At 43.9% G+C, this 25,718-nt stretch overlaps 1 protein-coding gene across 2 annotated transcripts; it reads right to left on the bottom strand.

Moving 5' to 3' along the window:
- Nucleotides 1-1,373: 1,373 nt before the first annotated feature.
- Nucleotides 1,374-25,679, bottom strand: LOC106566667 (DDB1- and CUL4-associated factor 1). Of its 2 annotated transcripts, none has more exons than XM_014134912.3 (25): nucleotides 25,456-25,679; nucleotides 24,478-24,610; nucleotides 24,203-24,279; nucleotides 24,011-24,084; nucleotides 23,805-23,918; nucleotides 23,561-23,698; nucleotides 22,721-23,371; nucleotides 22,444-22,545; nucleotides 13,887-14,045; nucleotides 13,570-13,749; nucleotides 13,172-13,381; nucleotides 12,806-12,975; nucleotides 11,887-12,014; nucleotides 11,544-11,779; nucleotides 10,297-11,363; nucleotides 9,551-9,749; nucleotides 9,380-9,462; nucleotides 8,483-8,567; nucleotides 8,148-8,381; nucleotides 7,839-7,932; nucleotides 4,608-4,712; nucleotides 4,183-4,256; nucleotides 3,949-4,041; nucleotides 3,495-3,747; nucleotides 1,374-3,081 (listed from the first exon to the last, which is right to left on the bottom strand). In XM_014134912.3, the coding sequence occupies exons 2-25, from the start codon at nucleotides 24,600-24,602 to the stop codon at nucleotides 3,026-3,028; spliced, it is 4,707 nt and encodes a 1,568-aa protein (XP_013990387.1). In that variant the 5' UTR covers nucleotides 24,603-24,610; nucleotides 25,456-25,679; the 3' UTR covers nucleotides 1,374-3,025. The 2 variants fall into 2 exon arrangements, with proteins under 2 accessions (XP_013990387.1, XP_013990386.1); XM_014134911.3 differs by having other exon boundaries at nucleotides 1,374-3,084.
- Between the last annotated feature and the right edge of the window lie 39 nt (nucleotides 25,680-25,718).

Below are 25,718 nucleotides of genomic sequence, written 5' to 3' on the forward strand. Positions count from 1 at the left end.
ATTTTGATACAGTGAATTATAAGTGAAATAATCTGTCTGTAAACAATTGTTGGAAAAAGTACTTGTGTCATGCAAAGTAGCTGTCCTAACCGACTTGCCAAAACTATAGTTTGTTAACAAGAAATGTGTGGAGTGGTTGAAAAACGAGTTTTAACGACTCAAACCTAAGTGTATGTAAACTTCCGACTTCAACTGTATGTAGCTAATAGTCCTTATACAGTATGTAGATACAGCATGTGGCCGACAAAAATATGTAACGGGAGTAGCTGCGTGTGAGTGTGTTGAACTGGGTTATTTCACGAAGAGTCCCTTTTGCATCCCTTTGCTAGTTATGTATAAATTGTGCACCAATATTGCATTTTAAATGCCTGCTAAATGTAGTACCCTTTAATATAGACCACATGGAACATTCAATAAATCAGATTTTTATATATGAATAAAGGATTGCTAAAGTGCCAAAATACTGCATTTTGACATTTACCTCCGTCAACCCTGTGTCACTTCTAGGAAGATTTCAACCTAGTTAATTTAAACGTTTGACCATTAATGTAAAGCCCTAGTTATTTTGTTGTTTTGACAGTCAATTTATGTAATGTGATTAGTGATTCATTAACAACTGTCCTTCATTTTAAGGTCAACCCTGTTACGTGAACTGAACAATTATTTTTCTAAAGAAAAATTGAACATCGGAATAATTAAATCAGTGTAAAAGCAGGTAAGATGGTACTACTCTTTTTGGCGGTTTGCTGGTGTTTTGTGGTGGAAAACTGAGTGGGTCGAACATAACTCTTCAACCCTGTTACCCACAGATAGACAGGCCAGAAATGTTTTAGCTTTCTTTTATGTGAAGCTTGGATTCAATGGCCATTCCTTGTTGCACACAACAAGCTTCCATTCCCCCTGTCACAAGGGGATTTATGGCTGATTTAAGATTACATTGTCAAGCCCGTTACAGTCAACCCTGTTACTTTATTTGGCACTTAAGTCTTTTTTTAAATTAATCTCTTTGAGATGGGAAAATGTATTTTTTAATTAATATAAACGTGAAATGTATATAAACAAAAAAATTGGGGGGGAGGGACCAAGTCAGATTTCTCAAACATCACTTGGTGGACCGACCCTAATATTGGGGTACAACTAATGACTACATGTCCTCCACATGCTTTTTCCATATTCTCTTTGATTGATGTTCTGGTCGATAACCCCTGGCTCTATGTAGGCAGAAATGTGAGCAAACTCTTCCATCACAGCGACTGAATAACAGCTGTTGGGTATATGACGCATATGTCATATTCAATGTTCAGGCCAGGCAGTTATTCTCTTAATGTCAATAGTTCAGGGTTTTCCAACAATGAACAGGCCTAAAGACGACAGAGCTCAACCTTTCATTTTATTTATAGTAAAAATACTTTTAGATACATACTGTACAGAACATGTTTCTATGGATCTTTACAAGAGTGCCTCCTTGAAGAAATGAGAAGAGGCAGAAGGTAAAGATCGTAATCAAACTAGGTAAAGAAAACATGATGTATTGGCAATAGGCAAGACAGGTGAGACCACGCCTACATTTGTATCGAGTGTCTTAATAAAGACGTTGCAAATGAATAACAGAGCTATCCACAATTGAATACTTATCAGGAATAGCTTCTAAAGCCACCCAACATCAAAAGTTCAGATTCAGAAAGATCATCCAAACAAGCCCATTTCAGTCAAAATACACTGTCTGCATCATTGACAGTAGGCAAACATTCTCCAATCCAGGTCAAGTTCTGTTGGTGTTGTTCCATGAGAAGACCAATCAAATCCAAAATAGTAAAATATAAGGTAAACAGGTAGTTGCTAACTAAAAACTGAACAAGCAATGTTCACTAATGAACGCAAAATGAATCCTAACATGTTTGCATGCAATCCAAATGTAAAGTTTGTATTCCCTTAGACTAACCTGTGTGTGGGCAGCATAAACCCAAGGTTGAGATCAAGCACCATTCCAAATGTCAACCAAAGCCAAATTCATACTTGGAAAAAGACAGACATCCTCAAAGGCCTCATTATGTAGACATACAACTACATCAATCGTGTGCTGACAATATTTGTAGTCCACATTTTACACTCACTAGTGTGTGTAGTTTCTAAACAAAATACCAGTTTTCAGCATTTTTCAAGAGCACCATGTTTGATCTGTTGCTATGACGACAGTGAAATCCAGTGGCGTTGGTCATTGATAGCACTATTGTGTGTGGCGTCTTGGTCGTTGGTCACGTTTGTATAGTAGAAGGTGGTGCAGTGGAGATGAACCTGAGGATATGGCTGCTTTAGCTCCACATAGACTGTTAGAGTGGAAGCCTCATGCAGCACCTTAGTCTTCAGCAGGCCACATGGGAGTTGATGCAGTATAGAACAGGATGTTTGAGTCAGCCAACACTGCCTTACCAATCCACAGTCAGAAGTGGCTTCATTCAGTTCCCCATCTAAAACAGCCCTTCAGTTTCCCAATCTAAAAAATTCTACAAACAGCGGTGGCCATTCAGCATTCTAAAAAATAAAGGATAGTCCATTTCAAAGGGTAAACTTTTGAAAGAGCTTTAATGAAATCAAAATGAAAAAATTATAACCTCAGTTGTTGTTGTGTCTGTACAAACATTGTTTTCCACTCATCAAGCCCACAGTGTAATATAAAACTATATCATATACAAATCTTCTATTTTTTTCACGAATTCAATTTCTGTAGAAATGTTTTGAAAGGTGGATCTCTCTTCTGGCTCTTCACTGACTCCTTCAATCAGCTTCTCCCAGGATAACTTGCTCCTGGGCTGTGGGGGGCCTTGGACAGAATTCCAAACTGGCAATGCTCTGTTGGCACTCTCAGTTCACTTCACAAATCCTTCTTCCTCCCCAACTCTCTCTTATCTAACTGTACCTTATAGTCTTGTCTCAGTTGTTTATGATGGTTCACCCACATGGAACGCTCTCTCCAGGAGTCTGGACGTGTCGTCCTAGTTTCTCTGTCCCAGACACTGACGGCTCCTCACTCATTCAGGGACAGGATGATGTCATCCTCAAGGTCAGAGTTGTCAGAGCTGTCTGCTGGGTTGACAGAAAGACAGCAAAGATACATTTAGAGATCTGGGGGATAAATGGGATAGAATACTGTACAAGTCACTGCTGTGGTGGTAGAAAAATGACAGAAAGCAGAAAACGGCATGTCTTCCGCAACATGGAACCTCACACTGTCTGGGGCCATCTTTTTTTCCCTTTTCCTTTCATTCAGTCAATCTCTCTCAAGCGGAAGTGTCCTCACACAGCAGTAGAGTACCAACTTTTCAAGAATAATAACATAAATGGCTACGTCATTACTAAAAAGTGTTAAGTAGCCTAGCCCTTATGACAACAGGTTTTAGTTTACGGTTTCCAACAACTTCAACCTTGCCTGTCCTGCATCCCATACTGTACCTATCAGTGAATGTCTGAAGGACAAACTGACAACTGTTACTCACTGTTATCCAGGGCAAGGTCCCCATCTTCCTCATCGTCATCCGAGTCATCATCATCATCATCCTCCTCCTCCTCTCCATCGCCCTCCAGCAGGCGAGACACCTCATCGTCGGAGAGAGATAATTCATTGTTCCCATCTTCGTCTTCCTCATCCTCCCCGTTATCGTTATCCAGCTCAGCGATCAGAGGGTCCGTGTCCATGTCATCATCAGAGTCATCATCATCATCATCGTCATCGTCTTGATCGTCATCCTCCTGATAGGGACAAGTGTTCCAGAACAGCCGTGTAAGGAACATGCTTCACAGATCTTATATTTAGGTTGTATTACTTGCAACAAAAAAGACTGACACAACCAACCAATCTTCTAATGTTAGTGATTGGTGATTTGATTAATAATCTAGCAACATAATAGAGCGGTGCTTTTTGAAGGAAGGGGGTTTGTTGTGTCCCTTTACCTGATCGTCTTCATCCTCCTCCTCTTCAGCCAGTCTCTGGCGTCCCACCTCGTACAGTCTGCACACCGTGTCTGTGTTGACCGAGTCCTGGTTCTGGACAGGAGACCGCAGCAGTCAGAAACATACAACCGTTGTGTCAGACGCAGTCTCCCAATACTATTCTACCAGTGTGTAACATTTGATTCAAGCCCGTTCAGATTTATTGAGTTATATTACAGATGACAAAAGACCTACCTCAATCACAGCCAGGTAGCAGTCCTTAGTGTCTGTGCAGAGGTCAAAGATATTCCTCTTCACGTCAATGGTGGCTGGGGGGGAAAAGACAGGGGGTATGTTTCATTGATGCCATGTAATAAATAAACCTGTCACAATAGTTCAAACTTGACCATAGCTAAAGTAGTTAATAGAGAAACAAGTTGTTTGGATGGAGTCTATTCGCTTACGGAATAAAATGATTTATATTTACTTCCACAGCAAGATGCTACAGACACCAAAATACATCCAAGACTATTGCTTCCCAGTTGGTGGGTCAGGAATTGTTGCTAGTGACTCATGGCTGGGTTGTTTAGGGTCGTGCAGTATAAAACTGGATAGTCAATTCCTGATAAATGCAACGGCTTGAAACTCTGGTGATGGTGTGGGTCTTAGAGCCATCTCACCAATGGGTTTGTAGTCAGTGGCGTTGAACGTCCTGAAGGAGGAGCCAAAAGGAGTCTTCGTCTGCATTTCCATAATGTCATCATCATCATCTGCCTGGAGCATCGCTGCAAAAACAACCCAGCAGGGTTAGGTTCTCTACACGCCACAACTGGAACACATATATAGGTGTGCTTCATATACAGAGAAAAAGCAATAGAGGTGTATGGATGGATACAATTATTTTTACAGGCACAGGGTAACAATTGCATCAGTACAAAGGAGCTGATCGTTGACTAGAGGAAAAGGCAGGCCAAACAGGCCCCCTTTAACATTAACGGGGCTGTAGTAGAGCGGGTCGAGAGTTAAGTTCCTTGGTATACACATCACCAACCAACTATCATGGTCCAAACACGCCAAGACAGTCGTGAAGAGGGCACAACAAAACCTTTTCCCCCTCAGGAGAGTGAAAAGATTTGGCATGGGTCCCCAGATCCGCAAAATGTTCTACAGCTGTACCAGAGAGCATCCTGACCGGTTGCATCACCGCCTGGTATGGCAACTGCTCGGCATCTGACCATAAGGCGCTACAGAGGGTAGTGCGTACGACCCAGTACATCACTTGGGCCAAGCTTTCTGCCACCCAGGACCTATATAATAGGTGGTGTCAGAGCAAAGCTCATAAAATTGTCAGACTCCAGTCACCCAAGTCAGACTGTTCTCTCTGCTACCGCACGGTAAGCGGTCCTGGAGTGCCAAGTCTAGGACCAAAAGGCTCCTTAACAGCTTCTACCCACAAGCCATAAGACTGCTGAACAATTAATCAAATGGCCACCAGACTGTTACATTAACCCCCCCCCCCATTTGTTTGTATACTGCGGCTGCTCGCTACTATTATCTATAGTCGCTTCACCCCTACCTCCATGTACAAATGACCTCAACTAACCTGTAACCCCGACTCGGTAAGCCCTGTATATAGCCTCGTTATTCTTATGTTACTGTGTAACTTGCCTATTTTTTTTTAACTTTCGTTTATTTGGTAAATATTTTTTTAACTCGAGCTACACCATTGTTTAAGGGCTTGTAAGTAAGCATTTCACGGTAAGGTCTACACTTGTTGTATTCGGTGCATATGACAAATAAAGTTTGATTAGATTTTTGATTTAGAAGGGAAAATGGGTGGCCAGATTAGATGGCCAGAACGATAGACATTGACCCATTATTCTGGCTACTAAATCAGTGTGGTGTGGGTGTGCAGAGCCTTCATGGTATCCACAAGGCTTTGGGTAACAGGATTGGGGTCAATTCCATTTCTATTGAGTCAAGTGAACTGGAATTCCAATGAAAGAAATGAAATCCTCCTTGAAAATGGATGGCAAGGTTAAATTCAGGTACCTGTAATGTGAGGATTCATCATGGCAAAATAACAGCTAGTTGCCCACATACTGGCTGAACAGAGGTGTGGGTGGATGAATAGATCGATAGTAAACTCAGCAAAAAAATAAACGTCCTCTCACTGTCAACTGCGTTTATTTTCAGCAAACTTAACATGTGTAAATATTTGTATGAACATAACAAGATTCAACAACAGAGATAAACTGAACAAGTTCCACAGACATGTGACTAACAGAAATGGAATAATGTGGTGGGTCAGTCAGTATCTGGTGTGGCCACCAGCTGCATTAAGTACTGCAGTGCATCTCCTCCTCATGGACTGCACCAGATTTGCCAGTTCTTGCTGTGAGATGTTACACCACTCTTCCACCAAGGCACCTGCAAGTTCCCAGACATTTCTGGGGGGGAAATGGCCCTAGCTCTCACCCGCCGATCCAACAGGTCTCAGACGTGCTCAATGGGATTGGGATCCGGGCTCTTCGCTGGCCATGGTAGAACACTGACATTCCTGTCTTGCAGGAAATCACGCACAGAACGAGCAGTATGGCGGGTGGCATTGTCATGCTGGAGGGTCACGTCAGGATGAGCCTGCAGGAAGTGTACCACGAGGGAGGATGTCTTCCCTGTAACGCACAGCATTGAGATTGCCTGCAATGACAACAAGCTCAGTCCGATGATGCTGTGACACACCGCCCCAGACCATGACAGACCCTCCACTTCCAAATCGATCCCGCTCCAGAGTACAGGCCTGGTGTAACGCTCATTCCTTTGACGATAAACGTGAATCCGACCATCACCCCTGGAGAGACAAAACTGCTACTTGGCAGTGAAGAGCACTTTTTGCCAGTCCTGTGTGGTCCAGCGACGGTGGGTTTGTGCCCATAGGCAACGTTGTTGCCGGTGATGTCTGGTGAGGACCTGCCTTACAACAGGCCTACAAGCCCTCAGTCCAGCCTCTCTCAGCCTATTGCGTTCCTGATGTAACTCGGACAGTTGTTGTTGCCATCCTGTACCTGTCCTGCAGGATGTACCGATGCTGTGCAGGTGTTGTTACACGTGGTCTGCCACTGCGAGGACGATCAGCTGTCCGTCCTGTCTCCCTGTAGCGCTGTCTTAAGTGTCTCACAGTACAGACATTGCAATTTATTGCCCTGACCACATCTGCAGTCCTCATGCCTCCTTGCAGCATGCCTAAGGCACGTTCACACAGATGAGCAGGGACCCTGGGCATCTTTGTGTTTTTCAGAGTCAGTAGAAAGGCTTCTTTAGTTCCCTAAGTTTTCGTAATTGTGACCTTAATTACCTACCATCTGTAAGCTGTTAGTGCATGTTCATTAATTGTTTATGGTTTGTTGAAAAAGCATGGGAAACGGTGTTTAAACCCTTTACAATGAAGATATGTGAAGTAATTTTTTTTTTTAACGAATTATCTTTGAAAGTCTGGGCCTTGAAAAAGGGATATTTATTTTTGTTGCTGAGTTCATGATAAGAGTGGTACTGCTGCTAGAGTGCCACTGCTGTGGATGGATCCATCATGGCCTCCCAGTGGCTCTGTCTACTGAACTGTTAGAATGCTGTGGATGTGGGTGGATCCATCATGGCCTCCCAGTGGCTGTAGCTGTGAACCAGCTGGTTAGACTCCTCTGCTAGCTCAGAGCACAGCCTCCTGGCCATATGGTTCAGCAGGGCCGTGTGGCATCAAACACACATCTACATGCACCTTTCACACGTCATGAAAACACAAACCCACAAGCATTCTCCTTTCTACACACATCTAAAAGTCTTGGCTCTTCACCACAAGGTGAAATTTGACCAGCCTTGCTACCACAGTACACTCATTTATTTCCCATAGGCCTTACCTCCGTAGATGACCGTGCCGTTGTTGTTGAAGACGATCCTACACTGGTCCAGAGCTGGCACTGTGTGGAGGAGGTGAAAAGTCCGCAGGTCCCACTGACACAACCATTAAGGAATCACACTGTCACATTATCAATATAACATATTGACTATTCTACCTAATTCCTCCGGGGTTGGGATGTACTCAACAGATGGCATGGGACAGTCTCATCTTGACATTAGGCCACTTAGACAAACTGATGCAGGCTCAGTACCGCCAATTAACTCTACAAATATGACTATAACTATTGCACAGTCTGTGAGTCGGATACAATCTCAGTGTTGACGATGACCTCCAGGCCGTTGGGGTGGAACACTCCACTGATGTTCATGTTGAACTTGTCAAACTTGTGGATGGCACGAGTCGAGCGCACGTCCCACAGTACGCCGTCGTTCAGCACCAGGTCGTCAGTGGGGTTAAAGGTCGCACAGTTCCTCTTGTAGTTATTGGCCAGGTCCGGGTAGTTGAGGGTCAGGGTCTTCTGCCCCGTCTGGATGTCATAAATCTGAGACCCAAAGATCAGGTGATCAGGACAACAACAAAAAAACAAAGCTTGTGTACCTGGTCGTTCAGTTTAACCTTCAGATGTTTATAAAGACGACTTACGTGAGCTATGTGTTCCTTTGTGCCAATAACTCGGTCTTGTGAGAGTTTGCTGAACTCCACATAATGGTCATCTAAGAAGGAATGCCTGGAAAGAATAAATAGAGATAAATAGAAAATATTCCTTACAACCTCTGACTTCAGCTCTTATAGAATAAGCCATTTAGGTTAAGTAATGATGCACCAATGTTGCTTTGGTTAAACTGAGGGCAGGAGGCCCCACTACACTGTGTATTGTATGAAGTGAACATTCCAGCCCTAAGACATAGTGATGGGGATAAAAAATAGAAAGTAACATATTGCAATACTATTTTGGATGATATTATATTGATACTTTGACTCCAAGTATAATTTTTTATTTGTAATTTGTTAGCTAGCGCTAGCGGGCTGTACCTGCGCTAACCCTCCGGTATTTTTCATCCTATAGCTTGTTATAGCCATCTTTTTAAGTAGTGAGACATGTTTTCAGTTATTTTATTTCCATGATTGATCAAAACGAATTTCCTCATGCTCTCTCGTCTCTCTGCAGCAGACATATAGTGAGCAGTGTTCGGGATATCAAATCGCAATAATAATTACAGTATTGAATAGTGAGAGTCGCAATACATATCGTATAAGCACCTAAGTATCGTGATAGTATTGTATCGCGAGGTCCCTGGCAATTCCCAGCCCTACTAAGGCAGTTCAGTTAGTGTGTATAATTAACGAATGTGTCAGCCTCTTTCAGCAGTTCCATGCTCTGCTGGCACTGAGCAGCTAGACTATTGGGCAGGGAGCAACACAGACACACAACCAGTAGAATTAACCATAGAAATGGAATGGGTAAAGCAGTCATCCCCATTTGAAGAAATAACCAACTGTATTGATCTGACAAGGTCAAGTCTCCTGTGTCACACTTACTTCATGATGAACACTGACTTCATGCCCCACAGTGCAGACAGAGGATAACTCCATGATGCAGATGTCAACAACAGAGAACCATCCTGATGACAAAAAATACAAAAGTTTCACTAAAAAACTCCTGTTTTTGATATCCACAAGACAGTTAGATTTGTAAATGTCCCCACTGACCCGTGATGGCTCTAGGTGCGTGATGGCAGAGCTGTGGCAGCTGTAGCTGGCCTCCTCCTGGCCTGTGAACACATTGTAGAGTTTGAGCTGGCCCGTACACGTCCCCAGCATCAGGAACCGCTCACGGGCAGAGAAGGCACAACACATGAACCCACTCTCATCCTCATCTGCCTCCCTGAACACAGACATGGGACGAAACCTGGGGGAAAGGGGAACATGTTATCCAGAGAAACCTGGGGGAAAGGGGAACATGTTACCCAGAGAAACCTGGGGGAAAGGGGAACATGTTACCCAGAGAAACCTGGGGGAAAGGGGAACCTGTTACCCAGAGAAACCTGGGGGAAAGGGGAACCTGTTACCCAGAGAAACCTGGGGGAAAGGGGAACATGTTACCCAGAGAAACCTGGGGGAAAGGGGAACATGTTACCCAGAGAAACCTGGGGGAAAGGGGAACATGTTACCCAGAGAAACCTGGGGGAAAGGGGAACATGTTACCCAGAGAAACCTGGGGGAAAGGGGAACATGTTACCCAGAGAAACCTGGGGAAAGGGGAACATGTTACCCAGAGAAACCTGGGGGAAAGGGGAACATGTTACCCAGAGAAACCTGGGGGAAAGGGGAACATGTTACCCAGAGAAACCTGGGGGAAAGGGGAACATGTTACCCAGAGAAGTCCATCTAAAAACCCAATTAAAAAGATAAAGACAAGGACTTCGAGTCCCCAGTGTATTAGGAACCAACCATACCTGCTAAAGATGAGGTGTCTGTCGAAGCAGCCCCCGTCCACCCCTCCATACTTGGGGTAGACGACCCTGCGTGTGTTTCGGGAGGTAAAGTTGGTTGGGGCCTGGCGCCTCTGCTTGGGTTCGGGGCACTGGTGGGGGGTGAAGAGGGAGAAAGGGGGGCAGGTGGTGACAGGGTTCTTGCAGCGCGCGTGCTGCTCCCTCAGGTACTCTGTGATGATGCTGTCCAGGGCGGGGGGAGAGGGCAGGTGTCTGTCCAGCTGCTTCTTCATGGCTGGACTCTGGCTGAAGGCACCGTAATCTGACTTCTGCCTCAGCACCCGCGGCTTCTTACAGCTGGCAGGCACGGGGCACGGCGACGGGCGCTCTCGCGTGAACACGATCCGACCAATTAGGGGAGAGCCGTTGCTTTGGTGAGGGGTCAACAGGGGAGGGGCGGCTGGAGGGAGTGCGAGGAGTTGCGATGTCGAGGGACGGGGCTGAACTGACAACGGCATGGAAGGATGAGAGCCGTGGCTCGCCAACCGCGCTGCAACCCCATTGGCCAGCCGAGGGGTCCGGGGGAGGGCAGGGGCGGGAGAGGCAGGAGGAGGGGGAACAACGACAGGAAGCAAAGCTGAGGAAGATGGGTGGGGGAGGATGGCCATGGGGAGGTCGGCCTCCTTGGTGAGCGTGGTGGCCGTGTCATGCAGGCCTTTGGCCACCAGGTGGTTCCGGATCAACAGCAGTAGCTCCTTCTCAGGGAAGGAGATCCTGGACTGGGCTACCACATTAGCCCTCTGCAGCCAGGCCAGGGAGACATCCGTCCCTATCATGAGGGGTTTACCAGACACTCGCTTGATGAGCTCTGCCGCAAACTTGCAGAACTTGACGTGTTCGCTGCGTTTGTCTTGGAGCACAGGCTCCTTCATGAGCTGCTGGATGTGTCCGCTGCTGAAGAGAGGCAGCTTGCTGATAATCTGTCTGACTGAGCTGGAGCGGGACAGACCCACCAGGGCCTTACAGGCCAGGGCCCGGATTTGATCTGCATCTGTGATGGGCATCTTTACCGTCAGCAGGGACAGCAGCACCTACAGAGAGAGATGGCAGAAGAACTAGCTATGGTTACCAGTGCATAATAACAGTATTGAGAAATCATAAAAGTAACCCAAACCATTAATGAATAGAGAGAAATCAGAGACCAGTAGCGCCCAACAACATACCAGCGTAATATCTATCAATAGACAGTTCTGAAGTTAATCTTCTCTCACCTTGATGCCGTTGTTGGACTGCACCACGTTCCACATCTTGCTGAGCACGCTCTCGCTGCTCTTGGTGGTCTGGGGCAGGCGTCTACGAGGAGTGCCCGAGATGAACTTGCCGATGCTGGACATGCGTTTGTCCGGAGCGCACACACAGTTAATGACCACCTGCAGAGCAGACTTTTGGATCTCGGCGTCGTTCACAAACACCTCTCCCTCCGCCACCAACAGGACTACACTCATACCTGAGGAACAACTGAACATTAAGATTAAACCCCAAAGCAAACAGTCCTGGTCTGCTGGATAGATAAGGAGGTGTCAATAGAACGCCATGGCAGGACAGGTAACGTACCCACGGTGGAGACTGCATTACCCCCCTCCCCATCTGGCACGGCCACAGACTCAGCCATCAGCAGCTGGGTCTTAGGGATCACCGTCAGGATGCTCAGTATGTCCAGGGCATAACGCACTGTGTCACTCCTAGGGGACAACACGGAGGGAAACAGTCACACAGTATTACTCGGGTATTCACTTCAATTGTGAAAGGATATAAACAAATGTTCTCCATAATGAATAGAGGTGTATTTTAATATAGAGCAGAGTATTTTAATTATGGATACCCATAAGGCACTGGTTAGTTTTGCAGCAGCTACTCTTCCTGGGGTCCAGCAATATTGAAGTTGCACTATGCAGAAATCACTCTGGCATGGTTGCTAAAACTATAACAGTTTGCCTAATTTCAGTTTATGTGACAAAATAAGCTAGTATAGTGTAGAGAATCATTGTAATCTAAACCACTGTGAAATACATTTTCCATAACCATAAATATTGTTTCAGCTGTTTGAAACTGGTATAAAAACCAAAAGTAAAAAAGACACAAAAACGGGAAGCATGGAAATAGTGCCCATGAACAGATCTACCGCTTCTTAGACTTGCTTTCAAGTAGAATGAGATCTATACATTTGGTCAGGTCGCTCAAAAAGTTACATATTGCCACTAAGGCAAATTAAATACAATACTAGCAAATTATTATATTCTCACTGAAACATTTGTAGCATCCGAACGGTTTGGCCTACAAACTATTGTGTTAATAAAAAGATGAGAATCTCACGAACACGATGGTGTTCTCCGTTTTGCTCTACAGCCCCCAACAAGCGTCTTGGCAGTTGTCTGAAGTCGGTACAGCCGATCTGCCAACTTCCCACAAGGGCTCTCCCTCTCATCTGTACTTGCAATCGAGAAGGAAGGTTGCATTTCTTATCTGTCCTTACCTGCCATAGTAGGTCCTCCAGTCACAAGCAATGGAGATGAGTTGCAGCAGCAGCTGAACACAGGACAGCTTGTGGAAGACCTCAGCTGGCTCCCAGTACAATCTGACTGGGCCGTACTCGATCAGGAACTCCATCATCTCCACCACCTGCTCATGGGTGTAGCTGCACGCCTGGGGAACAGAAAGACAATGAGGCATCTCTGAAGGAAAAACATCACCAAGGTTCATCTGTGATGATGGGTTCCAGGGGGTTGGGGGTCAATTCAGAAAGGGACTTTATAAATCCCTATAGAAAGAAATTGGCAATTTGGAACGAACACAATCATTTCAATCTCCCAACTCAGATGGGACGGCCTGTTCCGCCTACCTTGTAGTAGGGCTGAGGGTGAATAGGAGCGCCCCCCTCAGTCCGCTGCAGGGACTGCTTGACCTGCTCCACCTTGATGGCCAGATGGGCCTCGAAGAACCTGCGCAGGGCCATGCAGGTGTGCTTGGCTGTCTGCCTGCTGGAGAAGATCTGGTCATCACTCAGCAGGGCCGCCTGGTCTTCAGGGTTTAAGATCTCCAACGTACTTATCTGGAGACAGTAGAATTATACACAATAAGCAGCAGTGTACTACACACTGCAATAGTGAGCATGTTCAGAGAACTGATCTAGAGACAGAAATACCAAAACAGTATTGTTTTTTACAAATATTAGAAAACCCTGTCCTAGTGACAGCTAGAGGAAACAGAAGCAAGAATAAACCAGACAGGCCCTCCTACCAGGTTGACGAGGCGTCGGAGGCCGTCCTGCCTGTCGAAGAGCTCCAGCACGGCTCGGTAGGCGAAGGAGATGGAGAAGAACATGGTGGCGTGGCAGCAGCCCGAGGCGTGGGAACACTCCAACAGCCACAGAGTGTAGCTCACCACGTCAGACAGGATGGAGTGGGGCAGCATACACACCTAAGGGGAACAGAGACACATGAAGTGAACACACAATTTGTATTGACTAAATTTACTTCAATATAAATCTGTGTTACACCCACAAACCACAGGAACAGTTGATCTTTATGGTGTGTGTTTGTGTGTGCGTCCCCTACCCTCTCCATGGCATCCTGGTTGTAGGCCAGGTAGTAGAGGCACAGGGACACCCCTGTGGCGGCCATGGAAGGCTTGGGGATCTCCAGAAGCTTCTGAACTCCTCCATGGGCCACAAACTGGGCTGCAAACTTCTTATGTAGGAGCAGGGAGGCCAGGTACTACAGGTAGAGAACGGGAATCCTAGGATAATGCTGGGATGCTCTTCTTTAAACAATTGTGATGCATTCTAAGTCAGTTACAGCTAGGGCTGTGGCACTCACAAAATTTCATCAGCCAGTGATTGTCAAGCAAATAAACATTCAGCATCTCCTAGCTTCCACACATCTACAGCTGAAGTCGGAAGTTTACATACACCTTAGCCAAATACATTTAAAAACTCAGTTTCACAATTCCTGACATTTAATCCAAGTAAAAATTCCCTGTTTTAGGTCAGTTAGGATCACCACTTTATTTTAAGAATGTGAAATGTCAGAATGATAGCAGAGAGAAGGATTTATTTCAGCTTTTATTTCTTTCATCACATTCCCAGTGGGTCAGAAGTTTACATACACTCAATTAGTATTTGGTAGCATTGTCTTTAAATTGTTTAACTTGGGTCAAATGTTTTGGGTAGCCTTCCACAAGCTTCCCACAATAAGTTGGGTGGATTTTGGCCCATTCCTCCTGACAGAGCTGGTCTAACTGAGTCAGGTTTGTAGGCCTCCTTACTCGCACACACTTTTTCAGTTCTGCCAACAAATTTTCTATAGGATTGAGGTCAGGGCTTTGTGATGACCACTCCAATACATTGACTTTGTTGTCCTTAGGACATTTTGCTACAACTTTGGAAGTATGCTTGGGGTCATTGTCCATTTGGAAGACCCATTTGCGACCAAGCTTTAACTTCCTGACTAATGTCTTGATGTTGCTTCAATATATCCTCATCATTTTCCTACCTCATGATGCAATCTATTTTGTGAAGTGCCCCAACCCTCCTGCAGCAAAGCACCCCCACAACATGATGCTGCCACCCCCGTGCTTCACGGCTGGGATGGTGTTCTTCGGCTTGCAAGCGTCCCCCTTTTGTCCTCTTTGTCCCCATGTGCAGTTGCAAACCGCAGTCTCGCTTTTTTATGGCGGTTTTGGAGCAATTCTTCCTTGCTAAGCAGCCTTTCAGGTTATGTTGATATAGGACTCATTTTACTGTGGATATAGATACTTTTTTACCTGTTTCCTCCAGCATCTTCACAAGGTCCTTTGCTGTTGTTCTAGGATTGATTTGCACTTTTTGCACCAAAGTACGTTCATCTCTGGAGACAGAACGCGTCTCCTTCCTGAGCGGTATGACGGCTGTGTGGTCCCATGGTGTTTATACTTGCGTACTATTGTTTGTACAGAGGAACGTGGTACCTTCAGGCGTTTGGAAATTGCTCCCAAGGATGAACCAGACTTGTGGAGGTCTACAATTTTTTTTCTGAGGTCTTGGCTGACTTCTTTTGATTTTCCCATGATGTCAAGCAAAGAGGCACTGAGTTTGAAGGTAGGCCTTGAAATATATCCACAGGTACACCTCCAATTGACTCAAATTATGTAAATTAACCTATCAGAAGCTTCTAAAGCCATGACATAATTTTCTGCAATTTTCCAATCTGTTTAAAGGCACAGTCAATTTAGTGTATGTAAACTTCTGACCCACTGGAATTGTGATACAGTGAATTATAAGTGAATTAACCTGTCTGTAAACAATTGTTGGCAAAATTACTTGTGTCATGCACAAAGTAGATGTCCTAACTGACTTGCCAAAACTATAGTTTGTTAATAAGACATTTGTGGAGTGGTTGAAAAACGAGTTAATGACTCCAACCTAAGTGTATGTAAACTTCTGACTTCAACTGCACATCTACATTTTAAAAAGTCTAATAAATCCATGTAATACAGCCTACACCTTCAAAATAAATTCATAATTTATTTTAGACAGGTCTAAAGAAGCATGATATGAAGAAAATGTAGTCCATTTCAGAAGAACAGAATAGCATACTTTGAGTTGTCCTTATGTTAGGTCCTGATCTGGCTATGCCAAATGCCTGTGGGCTAAACTAGTTAATTTAGCAAACAAGATTTACCTAGAATTCCATGGCATTATTTTATAGTATGAAGAATACAATTGAAATAAACTAAATAAAACAAATATTTCTCCAAACAATTTGAGGGAGTGCGCACATGCGACTATTCTGTGTTGAGCGGTTAACAAAAAATAGGTACTCCTATCTGCTTAATTTAGAGTTATTAATGTAACTTTGGTTGTTCTACAAACATTGGGTTATATGTTTTGATTTTTAATTGATCTTAAGGCTGCATGATGCAACTAATGATGATTTGAAAAAAAGTTGCTTGAAAAGGCATTAGCTCTGCTTTGTTTTTTGCTGTACAATATTCATCAGTCTCTCATTTACAATTTGACAAATGCCTCGAATTTCCCAGTGGCATTCCCTTTCTGGCTGTACTTCACCCCCCAAAAAATCCATGCCTTCTCCCTGAGAGCTGCGCACTCTCCACCACGTGATCGGGTCTTTCTCAGACTACAAGCGAAGACCAACACATCCGGGACGCAACTGCGAATGTCCTTCTCCAATTCCGAGGTGCATATTGAAGATTTAAAGGAACGGTCCACGTGTACTTTTCGTCAGCCAACAAGATGAGTAGGCCTAACAAAACAGCAAAAGCAATCTATCCCACATAGCACAAAAGTCGACCTGTTCTATTCTGTGCGAGAAATAAATATTCCAAATAGTCTGGGACAGTTGTGGGACGCAATAGATCCCAAATTAAAACAACCACTAGCATCAAAAAAATCATTTTTTTTACACAATGTGGCTGACACAACAGATTAGAACGTTTAGCGTAAAATGTTAAACTATTAGGCTATTTCTTCACATTATAAGCTCAGCAATGCGCACATGGCAGTAGGCCATAAGCGGGAATCTTCCATTAGCTGGAAAACACCATTATCAAAAGTGACCGCAAATGTGATTATCCATGTAATGCTTTATTATAGAAGTGAATTTATGGTGAATATTATCTTCCCAAAACTTGAAATAAAAATGCAATTTTATTTGTCACATGCGTCGAATACAACAGTTATTGGTGTTGATAATGGTGTTGACTTTACAGTGAAACGCTTACAAGCCCTTAACATTTTTTCTTAACTCCGTTGTTGGTTAAGTAAAAAAATATGAAATAAAAAGTAACAATTAAACCGCAGCAGTAAAATAACAATAGCGAGGCTATATACAGGGGGTACCGGTACAGAGTCAATGTGCGGGGGCACCAGTTAGTGAGGTAATATGTACATGTAGGTAGAGTTAAAGTGACTATGCATAGATAATAAACAGAGTAGCAGCAGCATAAAAGAGGGGTCTGGGAAGCCCTTTGAATAGCTGTTCAGGAGTCTTATGCCTTCTGGGTAGAAGCTGTTAAGAAGCCTTTTGGACCTTGACTTAGCGCTCCAGTACCGCTTGCCGTGAGGTAGCAGAGAGAACAGTTTATGTCTAGGGTTGCGGGAGTCTTTGACAATTTTTAAGGCCTTCCTCTGACACCGCCTGGTATAGAGGTCCTGGATGGCAGGAAACTTGTAGTGCCTTGCGGTTGGAGGCTGGGCAGTTGCCATACCAGGCAGTGTTCAACACATGCAACCAGTCAGGATGCTCTAGATGGTACAGCTGTAGAACCTTTTGAGGATCTGAGGACCCATGCCAAATCTTCAGTCTCCTGAGGGGTAATAGGTTTTGTCATTCCCTCTTCACGACTGTCTGTGGACGCCAAGGAACTTGAAGCTCTCAACCTGCTCCGCTACAGCCCTGTCGATGAGAATGGGGGCGTGCTCGGTCTTCCTTTTCCTGTAGACCACAATCATCTTTGTCTTGATCACGTTGAGGGAGAGGTTGTTGTCCTGGCACCACCCGGCCAGGTCTCTGAACTCCTCCCTATAGGCGGTCTCAACTTTGTCAGTGACCAGGCCTACCAGGATCCAGTTGCAGAGGGAGGTGTTTAGTCCCAGGGTCCTTCGCTTCGTGATGAGCTTTGAGGGCACTATGGTGTTGAACACTGAGCTGTAGTCAATGAATATCATTCTCACATAGATGTTCCTTTTGTCTAGGTGGGAAAGGACAATGTTGAGTGCATTACGAGATTACATCATCTGTGGATCTGTTCTGGCAGTTTTCAAATAGGAGTGGGTCTAGGGTTTCTGGGATAATGGTGTTGATGTGAGCCATGACCAGCCTTTCAAAGCACTTCATGACGGTAGTCATTTAGGCATGTTCCCTTGGTGTTCTTAGGCACAGGGACTATACTATGGTGGTCTGCTTGAAACATGTTGGTATTACAGAATCAGTCGGGGACAGGTTGAAAATGTCAGTGAAGACACTTGCCAGCTGGTCAGCGCATGCGCTGAGTACACATCCTGGTAATCCGTCTTACTCACATCGGATACGGAGAACATGATCAAGGTCGTCCGGAACAGCTGATGCTCTCATGCACGTTTCAGTGTTACTGAAACTCACACGCTGCTTATGTATGCCAGTTAAGCTCTAAACCCCTTGTAAAGCAAATGAATGTGCTTAATTCAAGAAGTTATTTGGCCACTTTAGTTGTGATACAAACCTTATTAAAACATATAGGCCTTTGGGCTTGGTTACATTAGGTGTGCGACTATGATTCGAAAAAGTCACAAAAAAGGTTATTTCTTATGCTGGGAATCATTCACAAGTGATAATATATAATTCACAACCCATCAGACTATTAATGATTTCATCTTGTCTTTACATATTCTAACAAATATACAATATCAGTCAAAAGTATGTACACACCTATTCATTCAAGGGTTTTTCTTTATTTTTACATTGTAGAATAACAGAAGACATCAAATCTATGAAACATGGAATCATGTAGTAGCCCCCCCAAAAAAATACAAATCAAAATATGTTTTATATCTTTCAGATTCTTCAAAGTAGTCACCTTTTGCCTTGATTACAGCTTTGCACACTCTTGGCATTCTCTCAACCAGCTTCACCTGTAATGCTTTTCCAACAGCCTTGAAGGAGTTCCCACATATGCTGAGCACTTGTTGTCTGCTTTTCCTTCACTCTGCGGTCCAACTCATCCCAAACCATCTCAATTTGGTTGAGGTGATTGTGGAGGCCACAAAGGCACGCCGGTTGGAACCAAAAATCTCAAATTTGTACTCATCAGACCAAAGGAAAGATTTCCACTGGTCTAAAGTCCATTGCTCATGTTTCTTGGCCCAAGCAAGTCTCTCCTTCTTATTGGTGCCCATTAGTAGTGGTTTCTTTGCATCAATTCGACCATGAAGGCCTGATTTCACGCAGTCTCCTCTGAAAAGTTGATGTTGAGATTAGAGGTCGACCGATTAATCGGAATGGCCGATTAATTAGGGCCGATTTCAAGTTTTCCTAACAATCGGAAATCAGTATTTTTGGATGCCGATTTTTTTATTTATTATTTTAACTAGGCAAGTCAGTTAAGAACACATTCTCATTTTCAATGACGGCCTAGGAACGGTGGGTTAACTGCCTTGTTCAGGGGCAGAAAGACAGATTTTTACCTTGTCAGCTCAGGGATTCAATCTTGCAACCTTACGGTTAACTAGTCCAACGCTCTAACCACCTGCTTTACATTGCACTCCACGAGGTTACTCGAATGCAGTAAGAAGCTAAGGTAAGTTGCTAGCTAGCATTAAACTTATCTTATAAAAAACAATCAATCATAATCACTAGTTAACTACGCATGGTTGATGATATTACTAGTTTATCTAGCCTGTCCTGCGTTGCATATAATCGCTTAGGTACACGTTGCTCCAACCATAAACATCAATGCCTTTCTTAAAATCAATACACAAGTATATATTTTTAAACCTGAATATTTAGTTAATATTGCCTGCTAACATTAATTTATTTTAACTAGGGAAAATGTGTCACTTCTCTTGCAAACAGAGTCAGGGTATATGCAGCAGTTTGGGCCGCCTGGCTCGTTGCGAACTGTGTGAATACTATTTCTTCCTAACAAAGACAGCCGACTTCGCCAAACGGGGATGATTTAACAAAAGCGCATTTGCGAAAAAAGCACAATCGTTGCACGACTGTACCTAACCATAAACATCAATGCCTTTCTTAAAATCAATACACAGAAGTATATATTTTTAAACCTGCATATTTAGCTAAATGAAATCCAGGTTAGCAGGCAATATTAACCAGGTGAAATTGTGTCATTTTGCGTTCATTGCACGCAGTCAGGGTATATGCAACACTTTGGGTAATTTGTCAGAATTTTACGTAATTATGACATAACACTGAAGGTTGTGCAATGTAACAAGAATAACGTTTTGTTTCCGAGATGATAGTTTCCGGATTCGACCATATTAATGACCTAAGGCTCGTGTTTCTGTGTGTTATTATGTTATAATTAAGTCTATGATTTGATAGAGCAGTCTGAGCGATGGAGGGCAGCAGCAGGCTCGTAAGCATTCATTCAAAATAGCACTTTCGTGCGTTTTGCTAGCAGCCCTTCACAATGCATTGCGCTGTTTATGACTTCAAGCCTATCAACTCCCAAGATTAGGCTGGTGTAACCCATGTGAAATGGCTAGCTAGTTAGCCGGGTGTGCGCTAATAGCGTTTCAAACGGCACTCGCTCTGAGACTTGGAGTAGTTTTTTCCCCTTCCTCTTCATGGGTATCGCTGCTTCGAGGGTGGCTGTTGTCGATGTGTTCCTGGTTCGAGCCCAGGTAGGAACGAGGAGAGTGACGGAAGCTATACTGTTACACTGGCAATACTAAAGGGCCTATAAGAACATCCAATAGTCAAAAGTATATGAAATACAAATCGTATAGAGAGAAATAGTCCTATAATTCCTATAATAACTACAACCTAAAACATCTTACCTGGGAATATTGAAGACTCATGTTCAAAGGAACCACCAGCTTTCATATGTTCTCATGTTCTGAGCAAGGAACTTAAACGTTAGCTTTTTTACATGGCACATATTGCACTTTTACTTTCTTCTCCAACACTTTGTTTTTGCATTATTTAGATCAAATTGAACATGTTTCATTGTTTATTTGAGGCTAAATTGATTTTATTGATGTATTATATTAAGTTAAAATAAGTGTTCATTCAGTATTGTTGTAATTGTCATTATTACAAAAAAATATATATAATAATAATAATAATAAAAGACATTTATTTATTTTTAAATCGGCCGACTAATCAGCAGCGACTTTCTTTGGTCCCCCAATAATCGGTATCGGCGTTGAAAAATCATAATCGGTCGACCTCTAGTTGAGATGTGTCTGTTACTTGAACTCTGTGAAGCATTTACTTGGGCTGCAATCTGAGGTGCAGTTAACTCTAATGAACTTATCCCCTGCAGCAGAGGTAACTCTGGGTCTTCCTTTCCTGTGGCGGTCCTCATGAGAGCCAGTTTCATCATAGCGCTTGAAGGTTTTTGTGACTGCACTTGAAGAAACTTTCAAAGTTATTCAAATGTTCCAGATTGACTGGTCTTCATGTCTTAAAGTAATGATGGACTATCGTTTCGCTTATTTGAGGAGTTCTTGCCATATTAACAACTTGTTCCTTTACCAAATAGGGCTATCTTCTGTATACCACCCCTACCATGTCACAACACAACTGAAATTCCACAAATGAACAAGGCACACCTGTTAATTGAAATGCATTCCAGGTGACTACCTCATGAAGCTGGTTGAGAGAATGCCAAGAGTGCAAAGCTGTCAAGGCAAAGGGTGGCTACTTTGAAGAATCTCAAATATATTTTGATTTCTTTAACACTTTTGGTTACTACATGATTCCATGTGTTATTTCATAGTTTTGATGTCTTCACTATTATTCTATAATGTAAAAATAGTAAAGATAAAGAAAAACCCTGGAATGAGTATGTGTGTCCAAACTTTTGACTGGTACTGTATGCGTGAAATTTATATTGATTTAGAATGGACCATTATCACGCAACTGTCTCGAAAAATGGGCAGAGGAAAATATACATGTAATCTATGCACTTAAATAGAGAATGGAGGATGCTTTTCCAGTGATTCATTTGCATGCCAGCCAGTTAGGCTATACTCCTGTTGTATGGTTGAGCAATGTGCTTAATATTAGGAAAGTTGAGAAATAAATATAGTAGGCCTAGCCTATAGAAAGCTGATGTGATCCTCCTCTTTTTAAGAAAGGCCATCACTCTGTTTTCTCATGCAATTGCATAGCCTATAGAAATGTTGTGCAACATTAGCTCATGGGCTCTCATGAAGTGTTTGATTCGATTTTCAATAACATTTGCATTAATGTCAGAGTAATTAGAGGGACAATATAGTGCTGAGTACCAGGCAGTTAGCAAGTTTGGTAGGCTACTAATGACCAGCAGCATCTGAGCTTGGAGAAGCCTAATTAGCGTGACTAAACGGTCACGTGGAAATTGACTACCCTCGTGACTGGTTGACCGCCGGTAATACGGTCACCGCAACAGCCATAGTTGTAGCAAGGTTACCTTGAGAGCCTCAAAGGTGAGCTGTACATCGTTGGTCTGCTTCAGGTCCATGTAATGGATGAGCAGCTCACAGGCTCCCATCTGCATGAAGACAGCCAACAGCTGAAAGACAGAAAATAATACAGAGAAATTAATCATTTATGCAGAGTACTACTCGTCTGTCTTGCAGTCTACAGTTATTTATGGCATAATGTCTTCAATGAGTACAGTACTTGCTCTTATATTAGAGTTTGACAAGACTGACATCTGCTGGTAGGTTTATGTAGCAGACACTAACCTCCTGGTACTCCCCCAGAGGGGTGAGGTACTGAAGGATGAGCCTCTGCTCCATCTCCGGGGTCAGAGGGTAAAGGTGATAGTTGTTCCCTATCACCCAGGGGCTCATCTCAGACCAGCTGCTGTTGGACAGCTCGCTGAAGTTCCTCTCCGGCTCCGGCAGGGAGAAGTTCAGCTTCTGTTTCACCTTCCGTCCATTCTCCCTCTCCGCCCTCCTCTTGAGGTGACTGCTGCCCTCCGCCCTGCCGTCTGGGAAGTCCCGGTGGGACAGAGACTGCGGGGCAGACACAGGTTTCATCAGGCCTTTGATGGACGAGCTGGTGCAGCAGCTGGTCTTGTGGGAAGAGTTGTCAGACTCATTGCTGGGGTAGGGGTTCTCCTCTATGTCTTCCTCTGGTCCCTTCTCTGTTCTGTTATTCTCCGGGGGGAAGGGGTTCGCCTCTCTGTCCTCCTCTGGTCCCTTCTCCACCCTCTCCATGCCGTTATTCCCAGAGGAGAACGGGGTGTCCTCGAAGCCTCCGTCGACAGTCTCCTCATCCAGAGGAAGGAGAGGTTCCCCCAGGGCCTTCCTGGGACTGGGCCGTTTAAACTCCTTCCTGTTCTCAGTGTCCCTGGCCTGCAGCTCACGTAGCCGCTGCAGCATTAGAGGCACCTGAGAGAGCGAGAGATGCATCTAGCGTCATTCAGACACTGATGGACACCATGGTGCCCACATGTGGCAACACATGGTTAAATTCAATTGAACCCACATTGCAGTATTTATACAAGATCTTTTGTTCATGTTGTTAAACCTTCTCAGAGGCTTAATAAAAACACCTCATAATAGGGTTTGAGCACTGACCAGGACTGAGTTCTCCTCCCTGTAGTTGGCAGCGATGTCCTGATTCTCCATGGCTCCAGCCAGCAGGCCCGTAGCATAGATCATCAGGGGCTGCTCAGCCTCCTGGGCCCATTTAAACAGCCTCTCCACTATGCCCTCCTGTCACAAACACAACATCATGATTATTGAATAAGTTGCATATTCTACCTAACTAAATCTATAAACATGTTTAAGTTCATCTCCACAGAAGCAGGTTGTAGCATACCTTCTCCTGAAAGACCACAGCAGTCTCCAACCCAGGCATGATGTTCTGCAGCAAGCGACAGGCTGCCGTGTTAAGGGTGAGCTCTCTGCTGGTCATCACATAGCTATTCACCAGCTGGAAAAAGACAGGAGTTGAAATAACATGCACTCACCAGATCCTCAATTTACAAATAATACTAAATAAGTATAATTGTTTTCCATTCTTACCGCATTCATGAAGTCATCATCTTTGAACAGGATCTTAAGCAGGTGACCCAAGATGCATTCTGGATCAGCTCTCCCTAAGTGGCAAAAGGTGGGGAGAATTAAAAATCTACAAAATGTCAACAACTATCACTTTTGCTAGCTATAGTTAATTATATAGCTATGACTACACACAACAGAAATAAAACAACTTACCAGGGTGTCTGTCATCAAAAGGATCAGGATCAGCTTTGTGATATTCCTCAGTCTCCCTCTCCACCAGCTCTGAGATCCTGAGAGGAAAATAAAACCCATGATATATTCAAAATAGACAACATATTCCTAAATGTCCAGAGACTTTAAAACAAACTTCCATCCATCCCTTCAAGTAATGTGATCTGAATAAAGTGCATTTTTGTTGTTGTTGAAACTTCCCATAATATCCACTGGTGTTACAAAACATTATCCTCCTTTATTACACAGACACTCACTTGGTGAGGATGTTGACCAGGTCTGGTGTGCTAGCCTGCTGCTCCCCCTCCCACTTCTCCAACCAATGCTCCAGCAGAGCGGTCAGCTCTGCCTTGGAATCCACGCTGGCAGATGCCGACGCCATGGTGTGGCCTAATACACAGAAAACACATGATGAAAGAATGTGCAAAACACTGGATTGGTGCAAGCAAGATGGAAGCATTGAATGTTGGCAGAAAAGTGGTAGGAAATCAATCTAGCCCATTTCAACATTTACAATGACAGGCAACTGACGGATAGTGATAGTCACTAACACTAGCTTACTTATTTGGCCTACTCCTGAAATAAAATATATTTCATGTATGATTTATCTATGCTCACAAACACACACCACGACTTCCTCTCCAGTTGCAACCAGTGACTCAAAGGGGACCTTTCTTTGGGCTTCAGTTCAGAACAGATAGACAGCTGCATAGGTCCCTAGAGACTCCAACGGTCAACAGGTGATTTGGTCATGATGCTAGAAACCATCCAATAGCATTAGCTATCTAACGTTACTGTGTAGGCGCTACTAGTTAGCCTATTACTAACGTCAGCTTGCTACCGTTACTGTCTCTGGAATATATAGCTAAACGTTAGCGAGCTCCTGTACATCAGGATGACAAGCAACAGTCATCGGTACCTCGATAGCTAACTTATTTCTTAGAATATGTCTGCAGGTGTGAAATATCCCGTTTAGCTAAATGTACCAGCTAGCTAGCTAGCTAGCTACGGATATTCGCTATATAGAGTTACAACGTTGGAAAATCTGTTTGAGCGAAGTTACACTTAGTTCAGTGTTCAGAAACAGCTGTTTGCATTGATTGTGCACAAGAGCTAGTTACAAGACCGCCTAGAGTAGACAGTTATTAATGTGCGAGACAGCATTGTTGGCTAACTAACGCTAGCTAGGTAGCTAGCTAGCGAACACATTATTAGCATGTTATGCGAATGCGTACCTTGATTTGCTCAATTTTCCCTCGCTTTCCTTATTCCTTCCACAAAAAAATACTTTTTAAAATCCCGACATACACTTGCTAGCTAGACCTGTATTGTTAAAAACAATACAAACTGCAGATTCGCACAGCCACCTTGTTATCACTTGTTTTAGCACAGCCTTGTTCGAGGTTTATTATGGCGAACACGTTCTACACGGTTGTCACGAGTTACCACAGCCACAAAGTCAAAATTGGATACATCGTAAAAATGCATACTTTATTTT

Source organism: Salmo salar, chromosome 13, assembly GCF_965601325.2.
Source record: "Salmo salar chromosome 13, fSalSal1, whole genome shotgun sequence".
NCBI classification, from domain to species: domain Eukaryota; kingdom Metazoa; phylum Chordata; class Actinopteri; order Salmoniformes; family Salmonidae; genus Salmo; species Salmo salar.

What these genes read in the sequence shown, in the direction of transcription:
- LOC106566667 (XM_014134911.3), bottom strand. Translation starts at nt 24,602, where the DNA reads ATGGCGTCGGCATCTGCCAGCGTGGATTCCAAGGCAGAGCTGACCGCT. An exon ending in ACCAGGATGCCATGGAGAGG is followed by an intron (nt 13,750 to 13,886) that starts GTAGGGGACGCA and finishes TGTTCCCCTTAG; the next exon opens with GTGTGTATGCTGCCCCACTC. An exon ending in CACTGACTACAAACCCATTG is followed by an intron (nt 4,257 to 4,607) that starts GTGAGATGGCTC and finishes TTTCCCCCCCAG; the next exon opens with CCACCATTGACGTGAAGAGG.